This window comes from Anopheles gambiae, chromosome 2 (genome assembly GCF_943734735.2).
Source record: "Anopheles gambiae chromosome 2, idAnoGambNW_F1_1, whole genome shotgun sequence".
In the NCBI taxonomy this organism is placed as follows: domain Eukaryota; kingdom Metazoa; phylum Arthropoda; class Insecta; order Diptera; family Culicidae; genus Anopheles; species Anopheles gambiae.
This window is the reverse complement of record NC_064601.1, coordinates 83599870-83615154: the sequence shown is the minus strand read 5'-3', so window position 1 is coordinate 83615154 and position 15285 is coordinate 83599870. Positions and strand designations below refer to the sequence as shown.

At 50.4% G+C, this 15285-nt stretch overlaps 3 protein-coding genes and 1 non-coding gene across 4 annotated transcripts; 1 reads left to right on the top strand and 3 right to left on the bottom strand.

The window, feature by feature from the left end:
- Positions 1-1148: 1148 nt before the first annotated feature.
- Trnag-gcc (transfer RNA glycine (anticodon GCC)) lies at positions 1149-1219 on the bottom strand. The gene has a single exon. It is a non-coding gene; the product is annotated as a tRNA-Gly (tRNA).
- A 689-nt stretch (positions 1220-1908) lies between these two features.
- On the bottom strand, positions 1909-8731 carry LOC3289953 (serine/arginine repetitive matrix protein 1). Its single transcript, XM_556004.4, has 5 exons — positions 8143-8731; positions 6768-7830; positions 6419-6620; positions 5667-6341; positions 1909-5282 (listed from the first exon to the last, which is right to left on the bottom strand). Exons 1-5 carry the CDS (start codon positions 8152-8154, stop codon positions 3125-3127), a joined length of 4110 nt encoding a protein of 1369 aa, XP_556004.4. The 5' UTR covers positions 8155-8731; the 3' UTR covers positions 1909-3124.
- Positions 8732-9116: 385 nt separating this feature from the next.
- On the top strand, positions 9117-10653 carry LOC1276069 (ribosome biogenesis protein BRX1 homolog). The gene is made up of 2 exons (XM_315375.5): positions 9117-9458; positions 9519-10653. The coding sequence occupies exons 1-2, from the start codon at positions 9261-9263 to the stop codon at positions 10569-10571; spliced, it is 1251 nt and encodes a 416-aa protein (XP_315375.5). The 5' UTR covers positions 9117-9260; the 3' UTR covers positions 10572-10653.
- Positions 10654-10730: 77 nt separating this feature from the next.
- Positions 10731-15179, bottom strand: LOC1276068 (phosphatidylserine lipase ABHD16A). Its single transcript, XM_315374.5, has 9 exons — positions 14580-15179; positions 14408-14461; positions 13989-14302; positions 13764-13903; positions 12716-12969; positions 12285-12634; positions 12059-12198; positions 11848-11984; positions 10731-11774 (listed from the first exon to the last, which is right to left on the bottom strand). The coding sequence occupies exons 1-9, from the start codon at positions 14637-14639 to the stop codon at positions 11664-11666; spliced, it is 1560 nt and encodes a 519-aa protein (XP_315374.5). The 5' UTR covers positions 14640-15179; the 3' UTR covers positions 10731-11663.
- Positions 15180-15285: the final 106 nt, after the last annotated feature.

The window sequence follows — 15285 nt, the reverse complement described above, 5'->3', positions numbered from 1 at the left end:
TACTCAGGTGGACTGATGGCACGGTAATCGTCGGTCAGCACCAGATTGTCGTGCAGCCCGCCGTACAGATAGAGATCGTCATCGCCGCCCGGGTGCGGTGCAGGGACTGCCGGCGATAAGAACTTAGTGACGGGAAAAATGAATCTCAGAAGGGATTCGAATCTTCGAATCCCAATCCTGGTTTTTTGCAGCTTTTGATTAGATGAAGCTGGAATAAGAGGTTACCTGTTTTACTCTTAATTGTTTAACATTTCAGTACTTACATCATAATTAGTACAGGTAGTCCTTGAGATACGCGGACCTTTACTCAATATCAATTCAAATAATTTATTTAGTGATTATAACTTCTCATTAAATGCTACATTACATGAACTTTTGTTATATTTTGACTGAAACTGCGTGAATCGACTTCCGAAATTAGAGATACGTAGTTTGTCTCGACCTCCATTAGTAGCGTATCTCGGAGACAGCCTCTAATTTCAATCGCAATCCCAATCCCAATCGCGATCGTAATCAGAATCCCAATCTTAATCGAATCCCAATCGAATCGCAATCCCAATCTCAATCAGAATCCCAATCGAATCCCAAACGAATCACAATACCAATCCCAATCACAATCCCAATCGAATCGCAAACGAATCCCAATCCCAATCCAATCTCAAACGAATCCCAACCCCAATCGAATCGCAATCAAATCCCAATCGCAAAGGAATCTTTTGGGGATTCAAATCCTACAAACGGGATCCGATCCGATCGAATCTTTCTAGGGATTGAATCTTCGAATGTTCCCAATCCTGAATCTCCCAACACTAATAAGAACGCACTTGGGAAGAACACGGACATGTCGCTCGGCTGCTCCGGGGCTGGCAGTTTTTCGGCGGCTGAATTTAGCCCGATATCGTCCAGACTGCCGGCAATGCCACCACCATCACCACCCATTCCCTCGCCGATGTAGCTCGTTTCAAGCGGCTGGCCATATTTAGATTTGATCAGGCCCACTGCTGCTGCTGCTGTTGCATCTGCTGTTGCAGTGCCTGGCTAACGGCGGCCGATGGTAGTGTTCTGGGCGAGGGCGATACCATGTCTGTGGATGAAAAAGAGCGATGTAAAAAACAAGGTTTGGAAGTAAAAGTATAAAAAACGCTCATTGCATCGGCCGGGAATCGAACCCGGGCCGCCCGCGTGGCAGGCGAGCATTCTACCACTGAACCACCGATGCTCGGTTGGAGACCCAGTGTCTAAATCCAAACCGGCCAATAGAGTTTGAACATAGTAATCTTGACAATTCATTTCTTTCGATTATTTTCCATTTTACAACACTTCAGAACGGTACAGTTTTCCGTTGAAAGGATTACAGATATAGAAATGTTTTCTATGATTATTCTTTATTTGTGTTTCGCTTGGTTGGTTGAATTGCGTTTCTACAACGTTTGCAATATTAATGTTGTTCCCCCCGCTTTCGAACACCCACTCTCTCTCTCTCTCTCTCTCTCTCTCTCTCTCTCTCTCTCTCTCTCTCTCTCTCTCTCTCTCTCTCTCTCTCTCATTGCCACGTGCTCCCTTTTCTTAGCATGAAGAAGAGTTTCTTTTCCATGGTACTTTTTGCGACATGTGAAGGTTCGGTATCAACAAATTTATACTGTTTTGTGTAGTTGTTGTTATTAAATAGCACATTCGAGTGCGCTTTTTTTCTTCCTTTCATTGCCCACAGAGATTAAATAATTGTTTTTGAAGGTGCATTCAATTACATTTCCTTCGAAAGTAGAAAGAGTAATAGATAGGTACGCTTCTCGTTGACCCACGGAACGGCTGGTGTTGTTGCGTGCTAACTATTGCTATTGCTGTACTCTTGCTTTTATTATTTCACCGCAAGCGACGATAAGGAGAAACGTGAAGGGAGTTGAAGGATTTTATTATCTGTTTGTTTTTTTTTTTTATTAACCCTTTTTTTCTTATGCAATTTTTAATCTAATTTGGTTACTTAAATTTTAAACTGCTTTTTTTGCCTTTCATCGTTACACACACATGAACACACTCTCACACACACACACATACACACACATACACACACATACACACACATACACACTAACACACATTCTCACACTAGAGACCAACAAGCAATTCCGTTTTCGGGTGTTGGAATTTTGTTGTTTAAAATTGCAAGAAAACAGAATGATCGCAGACGAGAGAAAGCGAGCGAGAGATACAAAAGAAGTAGAGTGGGAAAGAGATAGAAACGGAGAGAGCGTTGCAGAGAATAAATGGATGTGCAGTGACGACAACGCGAAAGGAAAACACACTTTGCTAGACACTGCACAACACCGTCGCCATGGCAACCATCATGTTTGGAAAAGGTTGGCCCTCCCCCGTTATCGGCGTGGAAATTTAACGCACGTAAATTAAGGACTAGCCCACACGTCGTGGGTTTCTAAAACTGTACTAATAAAAAAAAATACTCCACTCCCTCCCTGTCCTGCGCTTCAATACTACTGAATAGCAAATGTTTGTCCAGAATTTGCTGTTTTAAAACCCTTCAAGCGCACTACTGCACAATCACGATACTTCAATTCATCTGCTCTCCCTCTCTGTGTCTCTCTCTCCTTTAATCGCTCTTCTTTTTATAATTTTTTTTGTATCGCTTCCTTCCGCGTAAAGTAGAACCTCTTAGTGGGCGTAGTACGGTGCGCGCCATTCGTGAAACGTGCTATTCCACACACAAAACACACACACACACATACACATTCCACCCCAACGCGAAAAGTGTCCCTACCCACACCCCCTACGCACTATATATCTATATGTATAGGATCTAAGTAGTGTACTGTAGCAGAGAGAATCGATACGATTGCCGAAATCGTACCTCCACACCATTTCCGGCCAGGATCACACCACTACGTAATGCCGCGCTTTACGCGCGATAATCGATGTCGTCGTCGTCGTCGTCACCACTGTATCCACCGATGAAACAAGGGGTTGTGGAGAAAGAAAGGGAAAACGCTTCCGGGAGAGATCACGGTTTGTTGTTCGTGGCGGATGCATGAAATCTGTCCCTCCCTACAGCTCGCTCCTATAGCCTATCTATACAATGAATTAAACGTTCACGATCCTGCCCTCTCAGCGCTCAGTCCGAGATGCTTTGCTGCTTTTTCATCGACTTTAGGGCCCGCTCGCGCAGCTGCTTCTCCAGATCGTCGTTGATCACCGTGCCGCCAGCGCCGCTCGCACCGATCGCAAGCAGGCTCTTCTTCGTACGCACCACCGATTTGGCCTCGTCCTCGTCCGACGAGGAGGACGAGCTGTCGCGCTGATACTTGCTGCTCGACTTGCTGCTCTTCTTGCTTTTTTTATGCTTTTTACTCTTCTTCGAGTGCTTCTTCTTCTTCTTGTGTTTCTTGTCCCGCTTGCTGCCGGACGAAACGCTCGCATCGTCGGGCGAGGCGTTGCGCTGCCGTTTCTTTTCCTTGCGCCGCGCCTTCTTCCGCTGCCGCTCCGAGACTCGGTCGTCCGAATCGTCGCTCGAGGAGGAGGAGGCCCGACTGTGGTGCTGCTGCTGGTCCGCTGCCGCACCCGGGGCCACACCCTTACCACTCACCGCCTTCCCCTTGGACGATACGGACACACTGTTGTTGCTGTTTGCGCTCTGAGGAAGCGCTTTTGTGCCGGATTTTGTGTCTTCCGGGTGTGTTGTCGTTGCCCTTGCTCCCGGGCCACTCTCCGAGGTGGAGTGTTTCCGCCTTTTACCGCCGTGCTGCTCGACGGAGGATGTACTGTCGCGGTGCGTCTTACGTTCGCCGCCCTCCTTTCTACGGCGATCATGATCCGCCGCTGCCGCCGCTCCCTTGCCGGCCACTTTCTTTGGTTCTCGCCGGTCTTTCGTGCGAGATTTTCGTTGCTTCCCCGTGCTTTCCTCGCCGGACGATCGGCTATCTTTGCCCCGGTCGTCTTCGTCATCATCATCCTCCTCCTCCTCACTGCTCGACGAAGAGGACGAAGACGAGCGACGCTTGCTGCGCTTTTTAGCCTCCTGCTTGCTCTTCTGCTTGCGCTTTTTAGCCTTTTTGTCGCCTTCCTGCTTGGTGGCTTCTTCGTCGTCGTCTTCGGCGCCCCGCCGACCGGTTGATGGGGCTGGCAGCTTTTTCTGCTGCTTTGAGTCGTCGCGTGAGTCATCACTTTCGCTGCCGGAACTGTCGTCGTCGTCGTCGCTGTCCGAGCTGGTACGCTTCTTGTGTCTGCTGGTGGGCTTCGCTGCTTTCTGCTGTAGCTTCTGCTGCTGCTGCTGCAGCTGTTGCAGTTGCTGCTGTAGTTGCTGTTGCTGCTTTCGCTGGTCGGCCGTGCTGGCCGTGCTGGCAGAGTTTGCGGCGGCGGCGGCGGCCGCTTCACGCTCGTGTGGCTTCAGGAAGGGAGATGGAGTTCGCGAAAGGCTGCTGCTGTAGCCCCGCTCCGACCGTTCCGCGCGTACGTTATTGCTCGTTGCTGATTTTGCCGGCTTGCGGCTCTCGTCCTGCGCTTTGTTAGCTTCACGAGTCGCCGCCGACGATTGACGATCATCGGAAATCACCACGGTAGCTTCAGGTTGCTTACGAGCACCGCCGGAACCACCCGCACCAGCAGCTGCCGGTGCACGTGATTTCTCTTCTCTTTCGGTGCTCTCGCCTCTAGCCGGCGGTGGCTTATCCGCTCGAGCTCGATCGGACGAATTGCGAAGCCGTTCTGATTGCGCTCCACCCTCGTCCAGCATTTCGGTGGAATCTCGCGCATTAGACATGCGCGTCACGGAACGACGACTGCCAGTCGACTCAGCGGGGCTTTGGGAAGCTTTCCTAGCTCCGCCACGCGCTCCCTGATTGCTTCGGAACCGATCCTGCTGCGGTGGCTCGATGCTGTTGCTACGCCGCCCTGCTGCCGAACGGTTGCCACCAGCCTCTCGATGGTTGCGTTCACGATCATCGTACCGGTTCGATGCGGGCGGGCCCATCTGCTGTCGCTGCTGCCGTTGCGGTGGTTCATCGGAGCGGCGCCACTTATTAGGGTTGTTGGGGCCGGAGTAACCGAACGAATCGCGACCTCTACCACCACCGTCCCGGTCACGGGACGAACCACGGCGACCCGGTCCAGCACCGCCAGAGTATCGCTGCTGCTGTTGCTGCTGCTGATGATAGTTTGGACGATCGCGCTGGTCACGGTCACGGTCACGATCGCGAATATCCCGATCGGAGCCTCTGCCTGGGCCACCCGGGCGCATTGATGGTGGCGAGCGACGACGGCCGTAATTACCATCACTGTAGAATGCAATAAACGCTTGTATTATAATCTTCACAACTTTTGCTGTTAAGCCATAATTAACATAATGACGCATTACAGTATTTTCCAGGGATTCTCATAGTCTACTGGTACACTTCTTTGACTATCTTATTGGAAGTGAACTTCATATGTTGGAAATTTGACTCTATGGCAACCGTTTTGGACAAGCTCCTTGAAAATTCCTGTTAGATTTGTCTAACAAGGGTGCTAGTCCAATTCCCAGTCCATTAAGTTCATTTCACATAAGAAAGAGTCAATAAAGTGTCCCACAGCTATGAGAACTCCTGGAAAACCCTGTAAAATGATTCCAATGATAAAAGTGCCCAATTAGCGCAGCCAACGAACCATAAACCAAAACTTACCGCCCATTGCCCCGTCCACCTGGTCGACCGGGCGATCGGGACCGTCTTCTGCCGGGCGAGCGCGATCGGTTGCGCGACCGCGACCGGGATCGATTTCTCGACCGTGATCTCGACCGACCACCACCACCACCACCACCACCTCGGCCACGGCCCGGTCCCATATCGCGACCACGACCGCGCGAAATCGATCTCCGCTCGCGATCCCGATTGTCCCCCCGACCACCGTACCGGCCGCCGCCACCGCCGCCGCCGTTCCCATCGCCCGGCCGGCGACGGGACGCCGCTGCCGCATTCCGGCCGCCATCCGCATCTGAGTCGGACGAATCTTTGTTCGAGCGATAGTGACGCTTCTTTTGGATACTGTTTTCCTTCTTCTGTATTTCGAAATCATCCGGCTTGCGGCCGCGCGACGACGAAGACCGGCTACTGCCCGAACGGCTCCGCGACGTATCCCGCCGATTACGGCTGTGGCTTCGGCTGCGGCTGCGACTGTTGCGTCCGTTGCGCTTTTTAGCCGCCGCGCCGGTCGTACCACCGCCGCCCTTTGCATTCTTGGATTTCTTCTCGTCCCCGCTGTCGCTGGACGACGACGAGCCGGACGAGTTGGAGTTCGAGCTGTGAGATCGGGAGCCACCACCACCACCATCCTGCTGGCCCTTTTTCGCTTTTCTCGATCTGCGAATGAGGATGATTTTGTAGGGTTAAGAAAAAAAGGCCCAAGAATCGTGCGTGTGTGCTTTATCAAGCGGTACCTTGACTTTGATGGGGATCGAGAACGACTAGCACTCTTCTTGCGGATGTCGTCCTTCGTTGCCGATCCGGACCTGCTGCGCGAACGCGACTCGGCAGACGAGCGACTAGGACTTTTCTTGTTCGAACCTTCGGCCTTCTTTCCCTCGGCCATGTTCATCAGCTTGGATTGGAGCTTCGACAAGGCGGCTGAATTGCCATTACCTATTAAAATATTCAGAGTATTGAAGGATCGTAATTAGCCGAAATAAACCTTTTTTTGTACGCATTTATGGTCGAATCAATTCACTTGCGATAGAGCTTTAGAAGCAAATCTCAACAAGATATCAGAACCGATTTACAGGCGCTTACCGTTCTTGTTTTCCTTCCGCGCAGCAGAGCCGCTGCGCGAACGCCGTCGATCACGATCATTACCGCGCTTGTCCCGTGGCGATCGGCTCGAACGTTTACGCGAACGGTCCACCGAACGACGGGGCGATCGTGACCGCCGTCGATCCCTAGACGATCGGCGCTCGCGGGACGATCCTCGGCGGTCACGTGACGACGCCCGCCGGTCCGTGCGTGAACGCGAACGATCGCGCGATTTTCTACGCGCCCGCGAATCATTGTTGCGCTCACCGGATTTGCCACGTTCCATCGATTTGCGCCGCGAAGCCGAATGGTCCTTTGCACTTCTCTCCAGCCCATCCGCCGCCGGCTTGGTGGCGCTTTCACTTTTCACCGCGTCCTCGAGCGCCCCGGCGGAGGCAGCAGCGGCAGCAACGGCAGCAGCAGCGGCGGCCGCTGCCGGTGCTACAGCTGCCGGCAGCACCTTCTTCGACTCCTTCGGCACGTCCGCCTCGATGAACTCCTCGATCATCTTTTCCTCCTCGTCGATGTAGTCCTCCGGTTCCGGTTTGTACATGGGCCGTGGTGCAGTTTTGAGTGGCTTTGTTTTCCCCGCACCACCACCACCGTCGTCCTTATCACGGGTACGGCTTCTCGAGCGGTGGCCCCGGCCACCGTCCTCCTGGAGCCGGGCCTCTTCCTCCCGCTTCAAGATTTCCTCCTTTTTCGCCTGTATAAACTCCTCCGGTATGCCCGTGTCGGAGTCCTGCGCGGAGAGCAGCAGCGACCACAGGTCCTCCATGAAGAGGCGCGCATTTTTCCCGTTCAGAAACCCGGTCAGATTGATCTGCATCTTCTTCGGGCAGGGGAACTTCTCCTCCTCGAGCTGGTTGTACACAAACTCCACGATGACGTCGTCCTCGATGTTGAGCATGTCGGTGATTTTCTGGCTAATCCAGGGGCGCAGCACGTCCAGCTTCACCTTCGACATGTCGACCCGCTTGTTGAGATTATCGCTGAACTTCATCTGCTTCAGCAGTTTCTTCTCCTTGTCCGAGAACCGCGAATCCTGCTGCTGGTTCGTACCCTAGACGAGAGTGAGAGAGATGTAGAGAGAGAGAGAGTTTGAGAGGGGAGAGAAGGAAAGGCCACCAAACAGGGTGCAATAAAAGGAGAATGACCAACGCGCTACAGAATATGCTTGTACAAGTTTCGTAACAGCACCCTCTCCCCTTCCTCCTTCCCTTCAAAACAGGTGCGTGTTTTTTTTAAGGGGACAACAAACAGGAAGGCGCCATACTAGAGCACACACATTGCACAATGCCTGTACACTTCCTTCCCGTGCGCTGGGGTTCTGCTCCTGCGTTGATGTGCGAGAGGGAAAAACAAGGACACTTACGGTGAACATCATTCTGAGGCCGTTTGTTGAGCTGCGTCAAAGATGAAAACGTCTACCCTCCCTCTGTTAGAACCTCCGCTGACCGAAGCCGGACAATCCTTCCCTCTTTTCACCAACCCTAAACCCACACACGGTCACACACGCAATTCGCAATTCAGATTTTCAGCACTTTGTCACCCTTTTTCCACTTTTTTCACTCGACCGATCCCGGCACAAACGTTCGCGACGGCGGCGGCAACGGCGGCTGCGGCAGTACTCGTCCGGGCCGACCACCTCTCCTCACCACGCACTGCCACCCACCCCGGCGGGTATTTGGATATATGGGACGGTGAGAAGGAACGCGGTCCAACTTTACCCGTGCACTGGAAGCACCCACTTGCTTTCGCTTAAGGTGAACACATCCTTGGCCAATGCGGTTCCGGATTGTGTCGCTTGCTAGATTCACACTTTGCCAGCAAGATTTCCGCCCGCAAACATAAAGTGTACGCGCGGCCTTTGCAAAATGGCGTTCTCGGGCAAGCAGCAGAAGAGAGAAAAAATACGGCAAAAAAAATTGGACAGAGACAGCGGACGTCAAAAGCGGACCGGACTGTCAGATGGATCGAAGCAATTTGTTCGCACGGCGGGTTGCGGTCGTGGTTTTCAATTCGACAATTTGTGTGATTAATTTGAGGCTGTACAATTTTATAAGGTTTTGCAGCACTCGAATATTATTTTAAAAAAATACGAAGCAATATTCCACATAATATTGATGATAAATGATTAAACCATGCCCGTAAAAAAACCATTCAATATAATATTGTTTTCAAACTGGGAAGCATTGCGAGGCTTACCAATATTAATTGAGTGCTTTTCCACTTTATTTATCATATACAACTCAAGTAAATGTTGAAATAAAACACAAAACATTAATTTAAAAACCACTTCAAACTGGTTTTGGCACGCACTGTTCCATGCTGTCAGTTCACTGTGCTGTGCAGTTTTGTGCTGTCATTTGTTGGAGAACTGTCAAAACACGAACCGTGCTGGCTGGGAACCGTGTGGGCATACAAAACCGCGTGCTATTCCACCGCGAACGGTTCACACGATCTTTTTTGTTTTCCTAACAATAAAAAACAATGAAGCAACTACAAACGGATAAAAACGATGCCAAGGGTAAGCAGAAGGCAAATCTGAAAAAGAAGTTCAAACCGGGCAAGAAACAGAAGGGCAAACAGAAGGCCAAGCCGGACAAGGATTCGGACGAGTCGGAGGATGAAAGAGGTACCGTGCCGCTGAAGGAAACGCGCATCTCCGACGAGCCAATCCCGAAGAAGGTAAGTGACCGTGGTGAGGCATTTGTGGAAGTAGTAAACATTTTGTGTGGTTAATTTCAGAGCAAATGGACCAACAAACAGCGCGTGCTGGTGCTGTGTGCCCGCGGCATCAACCATCGCGACCGGCACCTGATGCGCGACCTGCGAACGCTGATGCCGCACCATCGGGCCGAACCGAAGATGGAACGCTGGAAGACGCTGTCGGTGGTGAACGAGATGAGCGAGATGAAGCACTGCAACAAGGTGGTGCTGTTCGAGGGGCGCCGCAAGCGCGACCTGTACATGTGGCTGGCCAATGCGGGCGTCGGACCGTCGGTGAAGTTTCTCGTCGAGAACATTCACACCATGGGCGAGATGAAGCTGACCGGCAACTGTCTGCGCGGCTCGCGGCCGCTGCTCTCGTTCAGCGAGGACTTCACCAAGCAGCCGCACCTGGTGCTGATCAAGGAGCTGCTGGTGCAGATCTTCGGCGTGCCGAACCACCACCCCAAGAGCCAACCGTTCATCGATCGCGTGATCACCTTCACCTACCTGGACAACCGGATCTGGTACCGGCACTTCCAGATCCTGTCGGAGGACGGCGGGCTGACCGAGATCGGGCCGCGGTTCGTGATGAATCCGATCAAAATCTTCAGCGGCTCGTTCGGGGGCGATCCGATTTGGGAGAACGCGGACTACCAGAGCCCGGCCAAGCATCGGCAGATGCTGCGCAAGGCCGCCAGCGAGAAGTATTTGCAGCGGACGAAGAAGAAGGTGGACCAGCAGGTGAACGCGCCGAAGAACACGCACAAGCTGATACCGCACGGCGACATCTTCCGCGACGACGTGGACAAGCGGGCGAAGGTGTTGCTGAAGCAGGAACAGAAACAGGAGAAGCTGCAGCAGGAGCGTGAGAAGATCGAAAAGCGGCAGAAGATTATGGCCGAGCGGGATGCGATGCGCAAGCTTAAGCTGGCGACGGCGAAGAAAAGCGCCAGCAGCAAGAAGCTTCCGACGAGGAAGGAACTTGCTAGGAAGCGGGAGGGTGACGATCGTGGTGCGAAAAAAACGTTCAACGGTGTGAAAAAGGGCGCCAAGGGAGCGAAGGGCAAAAAGATGGCCAACGGTAAATGATTACACATTTCGAGCGTAAATATTACTATAAAGGATTTAAATAAAGGGCCGTACATATAGTGTTAATGTACAAAACAGTAAAGCAAACTAAGAGTTACTGTTTTGGCAGCGAGAAACGAGAAACAAATCATGCCGTTTTCATACCGATTACAATATAAATACGTTACAATGTGAGGTTTTATTTTGTATCCACCAGCCCCAGCCGTATTCCGATTTATGCCAGAATTATATACCCTCCGGGTAAAATATAGTTAAGATCTGTTCACTGCTTAGTTTGGGCGCAGGAAAATAGTTTCCTGGTTATTTGGTTTCTTGTTGCTTTTGTCGTTGAAAACTGCCATCTACCTTTAAAGGGCGATGGTGGTACACACGCGCATAGGTCATGCTTGCCTCGTTTTGCCTTCCTACCTGCTCCAAACTTCCATACATCAAACAGTAAGTGAGAAGATCATATCATATAAGAATGTTTCAGCTTTCTTTTCAACCCATCCTTAACATCCGCCTAATCTCTTTCGCTGTTTATCAGTTCCCTTTCAGTTTCTCCGCGGGTAAATATCTGTAATTGTTTTAGTACATTTGTGGTAGCCATTTAGATATTTCGCTTTCTAGCTCCCTTCGCAAGCGCAATGCAAAATGATCCACAACTTGGGAGTTCTGTCTGCCTGTCTCTGATTGCACACCGATCGATCTCTCTGCGGCAAATATTATTTATTTGCGTATATAAACATTGGACAACTTTCACTTAACTGTGCCGGTAAGTTTTTCCCTAAGCAGGGACAATATAGAGAACATTTGATTCAGTTACAGAGCATTACAAGCATTTTGGGTAAGTGTTTGAAGTCATTTTAGCAAAAAAGACTCTTAACACGAGAGAAGAAAATCATCCACAAACGGGAGGTGTGAAGGGGCGCATAGATAAGCTGACCAATTGTAATGTTTAGAAAACCCACCAAATACAGAAAACTGTACTGCTTTTGTCTGAAAACGAAGAGGAAACAAACACACACACACCCACGAAACGAAATAAAGCAGTCACAGCTTACCTCAACCGACCAGAAACTTATACTATAATAGCACAAAGTGTTCCGCAGCTTATGTAAATACGTAGTCTGTTTCGGTTGGAACTTCCCACGGCATTTGGAAGAATTCTTCCGGCAGCGGTGTGCAGTGGGTCGATTTAAAGTCTGCCAAGTACTTTTTAATCTGTGGAAGGAAGATAGGAACCAAAATCAATACCCGGCTGTTTCCGTGCACGCAAAGGGGGGAGTTTACATACCAAGAATTTGACCATAGAGTTGCGCTGCTCCGTCGTATATTCGGCACCGATTTCGATCGGATAGCTCCGGCTCGTTCCATTGTTACCGTTGTCGTTAAGGTAGGACATGAGCAGTGACATGCAATACTGTTCCGGTACTGGAAAGGAAGAAGCGGAAGAGAAAATCAATATTAAAAATGATAAATTTGGATGAAAATCGCATTCTACGAACCATCCTTGATGAAATCGACCGGTTTCGATAGCAGTTCCTTCGCGTAGGTTTCCTGTTCCGGTTTGAGAATGTTTGGGAATCGATACTTAAGCATACTAATGAGCAGGAAATTTCCCCTATTTGTACCAAGGTTGGCATCTCTGTGGGCAAAAAAAGAAAAAAAAAGATTCATTTTTTAAATAAAATAAAATAAAACCTTATTAGCTCGATCGTTCCGTCCACTTACTCTGAGCAAATAATTTCATCCTCCGTGCGTCTGATCAGCAACACCGGCCCATTGTAGCGGACGATCAGCTCCGTGTTGTTCAGATTCACATAATCCCGCACGGCAATCTTGACAATGTTGGAGATCTGTTCCGGCATGCGGGGCAGCGCTAGCTGCAGCACATCGTCGAACGTCGCATCGAGAACGACGCCCTTCACCTCCGGGTACTGGCTGGCGGCATACAGCGTCGAGTAGCCCCCGATGCTCCAGCCGTACAGGATGATGTTTTCCGGCTTGAAGCCAAGCTCGCGGATTGCAAACTGCAGCACAGCGTCGATCGCGTTCTGATCCTGGTCTGGGTACGGGCGTCCCTGTAAGGGAGGTGACAATGCAAGCGAAAATTACCGCATCTCTCATAAACATCACGGGAAGGGCATTGCGCTCTAACTTACACTACTGCCGGCGAATCCGGGATGGTTCCAGCCGAGCACGGAATACTTCAAATCTAGCGGCGTCGACATGATGCCAATCTCGTAGAAGCTCGCATTGCCTTCCGAGCAGATGACGAGCGTTTTACCATTTGCGCTCTTGTTCCGGTTGTCCACCACGATCGTGTCGATTTCGTTTCCGTCCGCCGTTTTTACCTTGTTCCGCTGTCCATTGCATTGCGTCACCAGCTTCGTGCGGCCTTCGATCAGCATGGGCTCTATGGGGGAGGGGGAAATAAAGAACTAGCAATGTAAGCACATTCCGTTTGGTGCTTGAAACCAGTGCTGCAAAATGTCACTGTCAATGTTATAAAAAAATCTGACTGAAACAAAATCCATGTCAGCGTCACGTACTCAATATTGATAATCAGAGGTGATACTCAAAACGATTGCTCTAACCAATGCATACTTCGTGACATTTCTGCGACCAACACTTGGTCAGTCACTATGTCACGACTTTCTTTTAATGACAAATTATGACTGAACCAAAATAATGTCAGCGTCACGAGCTCTACTGTGATGATTAGAGGTGAGACTCAAACAGTTTTTGCGACTATTTTATGCTTGGTGACATTGTGTGCAACCAACTCTTGGTCAGTCACTTGGTCGCGACATTTTCAGTCGGTGATCATCACGATAGTCATGAGAGATATGCGGTGTTTGCGAGTGGTTCCAAGAAACAAAATGAGCATGGTTTCTCGCTCTGTTTGATATTCCAAGAATGTCGTGATTATCACCGACAGAAAATGTCGTGACCAAGAGAGTGATCAAGAGTTGGGTGCTAAACAAAATGTCATGTCAAGCCAACTGTTTGAGTCTCACCTCTGATAATCTCAGTTGTTTTCGTGGGCTGAATTGAGCCTCGTTTCAGTCATGAGTGTTGGCCACTATGATTTAGTATCACCAATGACCATCAAGCTACCACGGATTTCTTCAGTGTTTTCGTTGGTGAACATCTCGTGATGCTCGTGACATTTTGCAGCACTGCTTGAAACGCAACGAATGCACATACCGACGTAGCTTTGCAGCAGCCGTACCGAGCCGGGATAAATCATCCGAATGCCAAACGTGTGAATGGCAACGTACGCCGCAATCTGGCAAGGCAGCGACGAGATCCAGAAGTTCTTGTTCCGCTGGGCAACCGTTTTGCGACTGAAACAGCAAACAAAAGCGAATAAACATACGAGGTTAACATCCAAGTAGGCTTCAGAATGCACCTCGCTCCCCAATAACCTACCTTCCACCCTTTACGGTGTAGTCGACGGGCCACTGCTCGAAATCAAAGTCGTAGCGGCGGAGGGCCGCCTTTGGAGCCCCGCACCGGTCGCTACTGCGTCGTGCATTCTCGAGCGTTTCCGCAAACCGCACGTACACCGTGTTCATCGAACGGCCGAGACCGCGCATACAGAGCGACATGGCCACCAGCAGTCCCAGGCCGGTCGTTACCTTGGCAAAGGGGCCGACCGATTCGGCGACAAAGTAACCGCGCCGATACAGGATCGACACCAGGATGGGGGAGGTGTAGTAGCTGAAGCTCCACATCAGATTTAACTGTTTGCGCGGGGGGAGGTAGGGGAAAGAATCGAAAAGGAAACATTATCCAATTTGTGCTGTTCGTGCTGCGGCTTAGCGAGGCTTGGGGGCCAACAAACTAACAGCTGTCAGGAGCTGGTCTCCATATTTTTCCAACGTTCCCGGCTCGTAGTTGTCCTGGTGCGCAAAACCAATCAGACCGTAAAAGAGATGGAAGAGAAAGTTTAACAGCAAATGGGTGAAAACGGAAGTGCAACGACAACAAAATGCTCGTCCCCCCCGAGGGCGCACTTACCCGCGATCCATCGTACTCCTTCAGCAGTCTCGGGGTAAAAATGTACTTATGGAATGGCATGTTGTCCACACGCGTATGTTCTGCTTAGTGATAGTGAATGTTGTTGGTTGCTTCGTCACTGAAGCCGCGACAAAATAAAAAAAAAAAACAACAAATTGCCACCCGTTCGTGGGGAGGAGGACGTATGCGCACAACAACTTTCTCGCTCCACGCTCAGCCCGACAGGATGCCCACGGTAATGGTGTGGTGGGTTTTGTTCGGCAGGCGACAATGATTCGCCACTACGCCACACTTCTGCTGGTTTACCTTGTCGCCGAAGGTTTCGCTTCCTGACCCGCGAGTGCGTGTTTGGAGAGCTATTCGAGCGTTCTTCGGTGATAGACTGCGCGGAATCGTTGTCTAATCACCAATCTATACATATCCAACGTGAGGGGCCCGCACTTATCTAACACAGCATCATAGCCCCGTCGTGGAAGCGGAGCCGAGCGGACAGGAAACGTGAAATGCAAAATGTACAGCATGTATTGGTAGTTTTTTTTTATGTAATTAGTTTTTTTGGTAGCCTTTTTGTTGTTGTTTTTCTTTCGCAAGCCAAGGTGACGTTTGTCAAATTGCCAAGGTGTTCACAGACATGCAGATACCAAACGAACTGGTGTTGAATATTTGCTCTTCTTTTTTCGCCATGAAAAACTATTTCAATTCCAAT